At 37.4% G+C, this 12,795-nt stretch overlaps 1 protein-coding gene across 4 annotated transcripts in view; it reads right to left on the bottom strand.

The window, feature by feature from the left end:
- Positions 1 to 12,795, bottom strand: part of Creb1 (cAMP responsive element binding protein 1) — a 69,926-nt gene that overhangs the window by 47,456 nt on the left and 9,675 nt on the right. For 2 of the 4 annotated variants that reach the window (XM_021199050.1, XM_021199051.1), the window contains exon 2: positions 2,428 to 2,549. The exons of the other annotated variants lie outside the window; for them this stretch is intronic. In XM_021199050.1, coding sequence (XP_021054709.1) covers positions 2,428 to 2,541 — 114 coding nt within the window. In that variant the 5' untranslated portion in view covers positions 2,542 to 2,549. The remainder of the gene's footprint in view (positions 1 to 2,427; positions 2,550 to 12,795) is intronic. 4 annotated transcript variants of the gene reach the window in all.

The following is a 12,795-nucleotide window of genomic DNA, read 5'->3' as shown; positions in this document are numbered from 1 at the left end:
CCACTGTCCTGCAGTCAAGTTCCTGGTTTGGAGCTATTGAGCTACATATATATACACAAAGCTTCCAAAGTAGCTTCTTCGTCATTTTATATCTGCCTATGAATCACTTCATGTTGAGACACGAGCCCAGAGCTTTACATGTGCTAAGTACATGCTCTACCACTAAGCTACAGTCCTATCTCCTAGTCTCCCTCTACTTTAATCCCGAGCAGACATTCACAGAGTATTAAAAATTTGGTGAAAGCCTCTACTAGGAAAGACGGAGACTAAAACAAATGGAAATAAAGATGAAGAGTTATGTGGCCATGTGAGAAGTAAGTACTGAATAAGGCAAAAACCATGCCCTAAACAAACCCCTTTTTTCTGAGAATAAACAGAATACTTATAAAACACAGGATACTATGAAAATACCAAAAGACTACTCAGGGAACAAACATAACACTCTTGGATACATGATAGCAATTCATCAGTCAGGGGCTGGAGAGATGGCTCACTAGCTGCTCTCCCAGAGGTTCTGAGTTCAATTCCCAGTAACAACAAGATGGCTCATAATCATCTATAATGAGATCTGGTGCCCTCTCTGGGCTGCAGGGATATGTGCAGGCAGAATGCTGTGTATGTTATAAAATAAATCTTAAAAAACAAAAACAAACAACCCCCCCCCCCCCAAAAAAAAAACCAAAAAACAGTTGCATGGCTTCTTTAAAAAAACAAAACAAAAAAAAAAACCATGTTTTGTAAATGAACTGTTTATTAAAAAAAAAAAAATTCAGCAGGCAGGATGGAGTGAATACATTCCTAGGAAGTAGAGCAAAAAGTGAAAAATTGTAAGGAAAATGAAGAAACAAACAAAACCACACCACCACAAAACCAGTCACAGATCACAAGGATCCTGACAGACATGAAAGCAAAACCACCACCAATTGACTGAAAGAGACTCCCTAAAACAGAGGGTGTGAGTTTCCATCCTCTAGAGGAAAAAATGAACATACTAGTATTCATTGTGAGGAGATCTAAGGTATTTTATAGAAGAAATTAAATTAAGTCTTCTAAAAATTTGTAAGCAACACTAAGTGGACCATAGAAAATTTCCAAAGAAAATGTCTTACCAAGAATTTTTACCTCAGTTAATCTTTTATTCTCAAAATTATGCTACCTACATGTTCTACTTCATCAAGAATACAAATTCCTGAAGAAAAAGTAAAGAGAGCAAAAAGAATTTCCAAGAAGATTCTATAAAGTCAACTCAGGGAACAACCAAGCTGGATAGAATACGGTAATGATAGACGACATGCTGAAGGCTGTCTTCATCAAGGAGACTGCTCAGCTAAATGGTCAGATGAGCCCCAATTTCTCCATGCCTGTTTTACTAAGCCTGTGTTGACTAAGTGCTACCTCATCTGATATAACTTATCTCCAAGCATATGTGGTGCTGTGTTACTCGTGAGATCTGCAGGGAAAGCCTGTTGTTTGGCCTGGAGCTCCAGTATCTGACTCACTCCTACCCTCACCCCAGCCGTGGTAAACCCTGTAATTCCCAGGATTTATTCTAATCAGCCACTTCCAATGGAGATTTTTTAACTCCTGGAGAAACTGAAGATAAGCAAAGCAAAACTTTACCAGGATTATTTTTCTTTGGGAGCCTTCACTTTAAAAACAGACAGGCGTGGTTCTACACACCTTTAATCCAGAGGAAGGAGGATCTCTGTGAGCTGGAGGCCACTTAGGGCTACACAGTGACATTCTGTGTGCAAAAATGGGAGAAGGAAATACCACATTCTTACCCTAGCAGGTTTAATATTTATTTGGTTTTTATATTAAGCACTGTTTTCACTATGTTAATAAAGAAAAACAGATGAGAGCAATAAAGCAAGCACAGAGATGACAGCCTTAAGGACAGGACTCTTAAAACAAACTCAGACTAATGCATTTAAAATGCACAGGAAAGAATGTCTGTTAGCATCCTTAGGACTGAGTCCCACATCAACCTGTTTACTCTGCATTTTAGTATTAGAAGACATAAACTTAAGACTTGTAAATCATCTGCACCTCAAGGTCCCAAAATAAGCCTGTGTGGTATTTAAAACAAAAATAACAAAAACAAACAAACAAACAAACAAAAGAAAAACAAGGCAGTTGTCATCACTGCCTTGAGAGGGTCAACTCATTTATTAATAAAAAAAGTAATTATTTCTGAATCATGTCACTACATACATTATATTAATGTTTAATGATACATTTTACTAATGTTAATTTATCATTACTTTCATTTCTAAACATAAGCTAAAGCTAATACTGAACAGGATTTCTGATATTCTTAAGAAAATTTCTACTCATTCTCTATATTTTTATTAAAAATTAAATTCCCTTGGAAACATATTACTCTTAGAAGAGATACAGCTTGGAATCTCTCTATGCATTTTATACCTGGGCTAATGTGGCAATCTGTGGCTGGGCTTGAACTGTCATTTGTTGGCTCTCAGCTTCTGTTACAGCAGCGTCTCCACTCTGCTGGTTGTCTGCTCCAGATTCCATGGTCATTTAGTTACCTACAATAATATGGAAGAGCGTTACGAGCACTACAGTGCTTTGTACTTGAGTGACTTTAAAGGCAAACTTCAAGTTATGAATAGGCTACGTGGTGGTTAAGTTAGCAAATGCACTTAGAAATCTAGTTAAAACAGAATGCAGCTGACCTTTTACTCAACTTGCTCAAATCTGATTAGCTAGAAATCTTAGTAACTTCAAATAACAAAACAACAATGAGGAAATATAAAGTCTTCTCTGGGTGTTTCTTCCTAATAGGAAATGAGGAATGGTCCCTGTCTTGATTGATCCCTTACTAGTCAGGAGGCCAGAGGAGGCAGCAAAGCTGATTTTCCCAAGCTACACCAGCCAGGTTCAGAAAGAGTGTAGAAAGCAGGAGTGAAGTCAGGTTTGAGATTCCGGCTTCAGATCCCTCCAGGCATTTCTTCCTATCAGAGCAAGAAGAGCAACTGTAAGCTGCTCCCTAGAAGGTAACTGGTAACAGGACAAATCAAAAGCCCATATAGTGGGGCACAGAGGTAAAAAGGAAAATAAATGGCCAGAGCCTAATCAGACTTCAAATACTGCGAAGGTCATGGTGCCCTACTCCTCACACACGGCAGAGCTCAACACGACACTATACACACACAGAGAAGCAAAGCAACTTTTTATGTTTGATTGTAAAATCCTGGGTAAGTCAACATTGGACTCTCGGACATTTTAGACCTTGTTTTGCGTACCTGTGGAGTTCTCTAACACCTCTCAGTAGCAAGAATCAAGAGAGAAGAACTCCTAGGTGCAGAAGTTATATGCACCGTTTACTAAGCTTTCAGATAACTAGGGAAGCAACCCTTTCTAAATTTTGGGGACAAGAAAAAAGGGAATACGTCTACAGCGTATTCCTTTTAAGCTCAATGCCTACATATTACCAGACAAGATGAATTTATCATGAGTGGTATCTATACTCATCTCTCATAAACCAGAGAAATCTCAATGCTTTACCAAACAACTCTAAAACTAATCAAAATAGACATTCATCCTTATGATCATTATATACTATTAAATGTATCCAATATTTAACATGTCATTATTTATAATACTTTAAATTGAAGATAAAATGCCATTTCTAAAATTAATATAAAAAGTTAGAAATACCAGTATCCATAAAACATACACGACAAAGAAAAAAGATCAGCAGACTTGTCAGCATGGTTATTTAAAACAGTCATAAAGCTCATGCGGCACTGGGAGAAGTAACTGCCAAGACCACCGCGATATCATGCAAAATGGAACTATGAGTCAATATGAAACCCTCACAGGTAGTTTACAAAAAAAGTAGTTCAAAGGTATCTGGGGTAGAATTTGGGTGTTTTATTTTCTTTTGTTTTTGTTTTTAATACCACAAAACTAGAAACACTATTTTTAGGAGGAATATGAAAAGAATTAGCACAGTAAAAAGCCTGTCTCCAATGTAATGACATTAACTACAGTGGAATCCCATTTATTATTAAAAAAGAAGTGTGCCTGTGTGGCCACGAAAAGGGTGTGGGGAATTAAACACTAAGCTGGAAGTGGGATCTACAAAAATCTTTTATAGGCTGGCAAGTCTCATCATCTGGTACTCTTTTTACATCCTTTAATATCAGCACTGGTTGAAGACTATTTTCCTTCTAGGAAACATAGATTCAAGGGTATTTGTATAGTTTAAGAAATAATTCATCAATACAAAAACTGTATTTCAACAGTGATTTGGAGATACCCACTGACATTTTCTCGAACCTCACTTTTTTAAAAAAAAATTACTGAATTATTATTATATGCATTGGTGTTTTGACTGTATGTATATCTGTGTGAGAGTGTCAGATCCCCTGGAACTGGAGTTACAGACAGTTGTAAGCTGCCATGTAGGTGCTGGGAATTGAACCTGGGTCCTCTGGAAGAGCAGCCACTGCTCTTAACCACTGAGTTCTCTCTCCAGCCCCCTCACTTTTTCTTTTTTAAGTAAAAGTATTTATTTTGGCTGACCTGTTGACTATTTATAAATGAAGGAAAAACAAATAATGTAGTTAAGAAAATTTATAAAATTATATCAGTTATACTAATTTTTTTAAAGAAACATAGTATGTAAAAAAAACAAAACAAAACCAAAAAACCAACCACCACCACCAACAACAACAAAAAACAAACCATTAAAACAAGTTGGCTATCCCAAAATGTATCTACACCTTTTGACTTGAATGAAAATGACATGTGAGGCTGGGCAGTGGCAAGCCTTTAATTCCAGCACTTGGGAGGCAGAGGCAGGTGGATTTCTGAGTTCGAGGCCAGCCTGGTCTACAAAGTGAGTTCCAGGAAAGCCAGGGCTACACAGAGAAACCCTGTCTCCAAAAAAGACATATGGAACAAAGTATTTATTGCAGGAGCAATAAAGGAATACCTTAATACCACTTTTGCAGATAAAATATACATGATCATTTTAAGACTTTCTTCCAAACCATACCTTTTCAAAATTTTGTTTTTTTACTTATTTATACCTATGTTGCCATCCACACATAGTTTCACTCTACCATTTGATCAAAGGGAGTGTACAGTGTACAGATGGGTCACATTCCTTGTTTCTATTGAGAACAGCCTGAGACTACTAGCCTTTTTTTTTTTTTTTTAAATTTAAGGTATAAGGCTTCTTGATGAGTTTTTGGTTCAGAAAATAAGATTACTAAATCATAATAAAAGAACAGAAAATTTAAGTAGTTACAGCTGCAGACAGTCAAAAAAGGGCTATGGTTTTCACATCCCCTTCCTGTAACTAGATAATATTCTCTATCACTGGACACTATGGTATTTCCAATAGCAACAGGTCCTCAACTAAACTGCTAGTATTTTATTACCACTTCGTTCAGGTGGTTACTGACCCTTATTCAAGGTAGGAATCAGTCTTAAATGGTTAACTTTTACCTTAAACAGAAGCCAACCAGATGGGCAGTGGCACAAATAGTGTCTTTCCTAAGAAAACAGTGCTAGTAAGATTACTACGACAGATGAGAAGGTTCTTGGACTCAACTACAACACTCTTGGTTTTCACCTTAAAGACATTACAACACCATTCTGCCAGTTGGCCTGAGCTGACTTTTGGAGCAGGCCCATTCCACCTGTTCGTCTGCTAGTATAGGAAGAACAGACTGTAGAGCATCACATATAGGATTTTCAATTTTTCTATTAACCCCAGTGTCATATCCAGGTACAGAATTACCTATCAGAAATAATTTGTAGGATCCTGAACAAGTGAAAATATAAAAACTAATCCCTAGGGCTGAGGCAATTGCTCAGCAGGTAAAGGCGCTTGCCATGCAATCCTAGCAACCTGAGTTTAATCCCTGGAAACCCCCTCAATGGCAGAAAGAGAAAACCAAACTGACACCACAAAGTCAGTCGTTAGCTGCCATCACTACCACACCCACCCATCATGCATATAATTATATATTTTAAATCATAACATTGAAGTTACTGGACTTAGAATTTTTAAATTGCAATGGGCTAATTCACAACAAAATAATTTCCTTTACTAATATACTTTACTAACAATAGTCTTAAAGTTGATCAATCTATATTATATGCATTATGCTTCTACATGTTAAGCATCGTTCAAGCTATTGAGTGAACCGTAAAGCTTGCATTCTGCTGTGCAGGAACAGTACAGAGAGCAGGTGTATAAAATGTCCACCAAGTCAGAGGGCGGAAGTGTGTAGGAAAATTGGTCTAGTACAAACAGTGGCAATATTATGCGTGACATACTAGCCAGTATTATGAAGGCTGGACCAGTGAACCTGTCTAAAAGGCTAGCATTTAAATTCCCCTAAGTAGCACCTACGCAGAAGTGTGCTGTATCAGAAATAAATCTGGCAGCACTACCTCCCTATCTGTCTACACCAAGTTAACACAAATTGTCATGAAACTGAAAATTAAAGCTCATCAAAGAAAGTCAAACTGTCACTTTCATAATCACCAAGTGAAAAGCTGTATACTTCCACTTCTTTTTCCTAAAATATTCTGATTTTCTTAAGAACCTCAGTCCTTAAGATCTTCAGTACCCTACAAGTTTTTGAAAAATAAATCTATCTTCGGGGGGGGAGGGGGCTGGATATGGTTCAGCAGTGTATACTGTTCCTGCAGAATATACTGTTCTTGTAGAGCACCTAAGTTTAGTTCCCAGCACCCACCAAAGGCAGCTCACAATAACCTGAAACTCCAACCCCTGGATCCAAGGCCAACCCCTGGCTTCTGCTAGCACCTGCACAAACATGCCCAGTCTCACACATGCATACATAATTAAAACTGAAATAAATCTTAAAACAAATCCATCCTCCTCATAACCTGGCTATTTTAAGTCCTTAAATTCAAATTTAATTATTATAAAGATATGAGATAATATTTCAAAGAAATGCTTTTCTAACTAGTGAAACATATGCTGTCTGTTAAGAAGAAAATAACCTGTTAGAAATGAGAAAAAGGGGGCTGGTGAGATGGCTCAGCGGGTAAGAGCACTGACTGCTCTTCCAAAGGTCCTGAGTTCAAATCCCAGCAACCATATGGGTGGCTCACAACCATCCGTAACGAGATATGATGCCCTCTTCTGGAGTGTCTGAAGTCAGCTACAGTGTACTTACATATAATAAATAAATAAATCTTTAAAAAAAAAAAAAAAAGAAAAAGAAATGAGAAAAAGATTTTTCAGCATAAGAAAATCTTAACTCATCCTTAACTCTTAAAATTCCAAGAATTTAAGGCAACCACATAAACAGAACTGAAGTTTCTAGGGCAACTTCAGCAAAAGGCATTATTTGGGCACATAATTTAAAAACTGACTAGGGTTAGAGAGATGAGTCAGCAGTTGAAATGTGTGTGTATCGCTCCTTCAGAGGACTTGTGTCTGTTTTCCAGCAGTCATATGTCTAGCAAGCAGCTCACACTCACTCAGCTATAACCCAGCTCCAGAAGGATCTGACACCTCTGGTCTCAGCAGGTGCCTGCATGTATGCACGCACGCACGCACGCACGCACGCACGCACACACGCACGCACGCACGCACACTCGCGCACAAGTTCTGCAGAAGTATATCCAGCCTTACACGGGGTACAATGATTTCTAGTTCTTTTGTACTTGTTTTTAGTTTTGTCAAGTTTAAAAGCCTTGCCAACCCATCCTTTTTCGCTGCTGATATATGCTTCTTTTCTGAAGTGTCACTGATGAGGGATGAAAGCTTGGGTTCTGTGTGACAGATGTTTCATAGCCAACGACCTTGTGGCACTGCCTGTACTTCTCTACCTTATCCTTGCACAGTTCTTTCTTGTTCACCTTGAAACATTTGCCATTAGACATTTTGTATGTCTAATCTATCAGAATTGAAATGTATGTAATCAACAGAAACTGAGCAATGTTCCAAATTTCTGAGAATAGTCTCCTGGTGGTAAATATAGCATCCCTTCATTGAAACCAGGTAAGAAAACAGCATATTTAGTTATCTTATGGATACTACTTTACATACATACCCAATTTAAACTTATTAACCTGAACCTGAGATTAAGTCACACTGATTATGTATGTATATTTTGAAAGAACAAGTCTAGACAGACAATGACATCACTAAATGCTATCTATACCAAGTTTATTAAGTTCTCTTCTCAAATTTTCAGAGCCCTTATTAAGGCCTTTTTCAAACAGAGAATGAATCTATACTTAAAGTCTCTCTAGATAATAAAGGCAAGAAACGTAATATGAAGGGGACTGCAATGTAATGACTAGAACTCTAGGGGCTGGAGAGACAGCTCATCAGCTAACAGTGTTTGTTATTCTTCCGTAATCAAACTTAGGTCCCAGCACTCACATGAGGTGGTTTACAACTGCCTGTAACTCTTGCTTCAGGAAATCAGACACACACTTCTCACCTCTGCAAGCACCCAAACATGTGTCGAGCATGTGTAAATTCTTAAGTAAATTCCAGATGCAAAGGAAGGCTTTTCAGTTTTCATACTTTCATGGATAATATGTACCAACAGTAAACACCAGTGTAACCTAACCACCACTCCAAATGGAGACAGCAAATAGCAACACTGCAATGTTATTTAATAAATCCCCTGATTTATTTGCTTAACGCAGAGAAAATTTATTTCAGTATTTAATGGTTTATGGTAATTTTGTAATTACCAGGTTATTGGAATGCCAGTTTTAACAAATTTAACATATAGCTCGGCTTAAGAAAAATACAGTTCTCAAAGCAAATATTCAGCAAGAGTAAATTAGGAAAATGTTGTGTGATTTATGTAAACGCTGTGTAACTTATGACGTTTATGATTATCTCATATATAGCTTCTTTCAACAAGAAAATTGTCAAACATTATCAAATCCAAGTTTTTTGTCTTGTTTTTAAAGTACTGGCAACATTTTCTTGCCTTGTTTTAAGGTGAGACTACACATGGTTCTAAAAACAAGCTTTCTGCTACCTGGTAAGCAACTACAACTATACAGCACTATATATACATCTTTTATGATACTATTGTCTTTTTTTTTAAGATTTATTTATCATGTGCATGTATGAGTATGGTGACCAGAGGACAACTCCTGTAGTAGATTCTTACCTTCTACCATGCAGGTTCCTGGGACTGAACTCGGGTTACCAAGCTTGGCAGCAAGCACCTTTACGCAACAAACTACACACTGGTCTTTTTGGCAACTTTTATCCCACCTCTCCCCAGTGAACTTTCTTTGAAAACATCCACCTCACACAGCTCTCTACACTGAACCTTTTTAGAGAGCCAACCCTTTAGGCAATGTCTATATGTAAAGTGCTACGAAATGGACCTTGAAGCTCATTTAAAAATTTTTTTTATTTATGTATGAGTGTTCTGTGTCTATATATGGTGCTTGCCAGAAGAGGGCATCAGAGCTCATCATAGAAATTGTGAGCCACCATGTGATTGCTGGAAACTGAATTCAGGACCTCTGGAAGAGCATCCAGTACTCTTAGCCGATGAATCATCTCTTCAGCCCCAGAAGCTCATTTCTTAAAAATAAAAAGCACTACATCTTCAACAAGTAGTTACTTTTATAAAAGTAGTTTTCACACTGAAAGAGAGCAAAGCTGTCTTTAAGTTCTGCTTTATAAACTAGTTCAATTCCTGAACTGAAAGGACCACAAAGTTATGTATGACCTGCAGTTAAATATTTAGTATTCTATCTGAGGTGGTCAGCAAATCCTAAATGATTGTGTAAGACTACATTCAATGGACACTGAATGCCTACACATTTTAATTTTGTTGTTGCTAGATTTATTTTTTTTTTAAAAGAGGTCTGCAAGTTTAAGCAGCAGTGTTAGTGATTTTGAACTAGGTCTTCAATTCTTGATGAAATATTTATAAGTCAGATATGGAACAGTGAAAACTCAGCTCCCTGAGGTGGGATGGTATGAAGGTCAAAGGTCAAAGAACACATATTCTGCATTTAACCAGACAACTGGAGATGCTGAGAAGTCTGTACGGAATTTATAGGCTTCAGGGCTATCCTCACTGTCTTTAATATTACAAAAGTAGAGAACTGTCTGTATCGTCAACAATAAAGCTCTACAGAATAGAAAGAAATATGCAAGTCATTTTAATACATTGCTTACCAGTCAGTCAGCAAATGAAAAATGGAAGATATAACAGATTACATTTAAAACAGTTCATGGATATTCTATAAAACTAATAAGTAGCATGTAGACAATGATACAAACTCCATGTATTTTTATTGTATTTATTTTTTGACATCATGGTTTTTTCTTGGTACTTCACACTGAATCTGGACAAATATGTAATGACATGCATATCCACTATAGAGTATCAGACTGAATATCTTTCTTTATGTGTAGTGTTGAGAAGACTTATTTTAAATTCAGTGTTTTTATCTTTGATTGTGACATAATCAACATCAAGTCCAGCCTTCCAGGGAGACATGTTTCTTTATTACCGTGACACCGACTTCTCAAGAAGTTATTTTGAGCAACACAATCTCAGCACTATGCTTAGGCTCCAGAGGAAGATATCACTGTGTAAAGCATAAGGATTAAAGAAAATCCAAAGCACAGAAGACTTTTTAAGCTACAAAAATAAACTTCCTCTTTATCTTAAAAAAAAAAAAAAAAAAAAAAAAAAAAAAAAAAAAAAAAAAAAAAAAGAGATTTGCATTAACATGTCTGATGACAAACAATCCTTTTATTAAGATGTACCTTACATACCATATAGTATAAATCCACTCACTTTGGGTATAATCATATCTATATATTTTAAAAAACAAATGACTCTCTCTAAATATATTTAATGCAGGATTTGATGTAGCTAGTTAAGTGCTCTGTCTCTGAGCTATATCTGGAGCCCTTGTACTTAAATATTTTACAATTAAAACAAGAAATATTTATATATTTTGTTTGGACATGTATATATCAGTAAATATTACTAGTGACTTAATTTTCTATTTTCCTGCATACTATAGTTTATAAAATTTCCACAATGAATTATGTTACCTTGGAAAGAGTCAAATAATATGAAGATAAACCTATTATACCAGGGGCTAGGGAGATGGCTCAACAGTTAAAAGTACTTTTCTAGAGGGCCTGGGTTCAGTTCCCAGCACCCACATGGCAGTTCACAACAGTCTGTCTATAACTTCTGTTCCAGGCAACCAATGTCCTCTTCTGCAAACTGCAGACACTGCACATACCTGGTACACATACAGACATACAACAAAACACTCAGACGCATAAAAACAAATAAATCTTAAAGTGAAAAAACACAGCAGCAACAAGAAGTGATTAAGAAGCCTTGTTAAGTAGGTCAGATATTTTAAAGGGGGCCTTGAATGAGGATAGCAGTTTGAACAGAGGAATCAAATATAGAGAATGTCTAGTGGATTGATGAAAGACTTCCTAGCTGAACCTGTCAGAGTCAAGTTGGAAGAATGCTTTGAAGAAATCTGGGATCCTTGGAACCTAATATCAGGAAACAGAAGCTGCTGCCTGGTTAGTGACAATGGGTGTCTGCAATTGATTAGTGATGTCTGCATGGATGTAAGAATGGAGGGAATAGCTGCAACCAAACCACAGATTTCCTCCCACTGAAGGGCACAATGTAGAGTCAGCTCAGTTCTACTCTACAGACTTTGAGAAAACACGTGGTGATTTCTATATGCGGAGCTGAAAACCTAGCTCTCATCTAAATTCTCCAAATTCCCACGAATAGGGTCCAACCTAGACAAGCTCCACTCCACTTGCTAACACTGGCCTTGCCTGAGGCCACCCAATGACATGTGGTATTTCCACTGTGCCTGAGAGAGTGAAGAGAGGGAAGAGGGGTGGGGTGGCGAGCTGAGAAGGGGGTTAGAACCACAGCCTCCCCAAGCCCTGAGTTACTGAAAATATCCTGTATGACAGCTGGATACAGCCATCTCTCCTTGAAAGACAGCTTCCATCAAGTCCAACCGAAGGTATTTTTAGTATATCCTGGGTACCAAATAACTGCTCCCGTGTCCTGAAAAATGATGAATTCATTCAAACAACAAGTCAGGACCCTGGGTATCAGTCAACTCCAGCCAGTCATAACAGCTGCCAAATATAAAATATTACATGTACCCTGTGAGCCTTGGTTTGCGCTCTCTTCAACATGCATATTCAAGAATCTCATTCCATCCCAGGCTGTCAGAGATGGTGACAGTTGCATGAGGGGCGGGGCACGGGTCCTCCAGCTTTATGGAGAGATTATTTTTTTAACCAAAATTATTTTCCATTGTAAATGTTTAAATCCATATTAAGTCCAGATTAATGCAGGCAGCAGCTTCAAAGGGTATCAACTGGGGTGTTTGTGTGTGGGGGGTGATAATAATAAATGAAATGGTTCAGGACAGGTCCCATCACAAGGAATATTTTCAGACTAGAAAAGAAAGTTGTTTGGATTAAAAAGATATCTAAAGAAAATATGTTTCCCAGGGATAGCTGGCTCCTTTCACAGACACCCAAACTTTGTATACAAACCAGGGCCTCACACTTTCTTTTTTCCCTTTTTTCTTTTTCACATGATTGGAATTAATAATGTAGATAAACCCTAGACAAATCGGGATTAGTGTTAACTGTGTTTTGAGATTTAGGATGCAATAGGAAGAGAGAGAGAGAGAGAGAGAGAGAGAGAGAGAGAGAGAGAGAGAGAGAGAGAGATTTAGTCTGAGATAGCCTAAATGGCAAGGAGAATG

Source organism: Mus pahari, chromosome 5, assembly GCF_900095145.1.
Source record: "Mus pahari chromosome 5, PAHARI_EIJ_v1.1, whole genome shotgun sequence".
NCBI lineage: Eukaryota > Metazoa > Chordata > Mammalia > Rodentia > Muridae > Mus > Mus pahari.
Note: the sequence above shows the minus strand (reverse complement) of the source record. Positions and strands in the feature narration are given on the sequence as shown.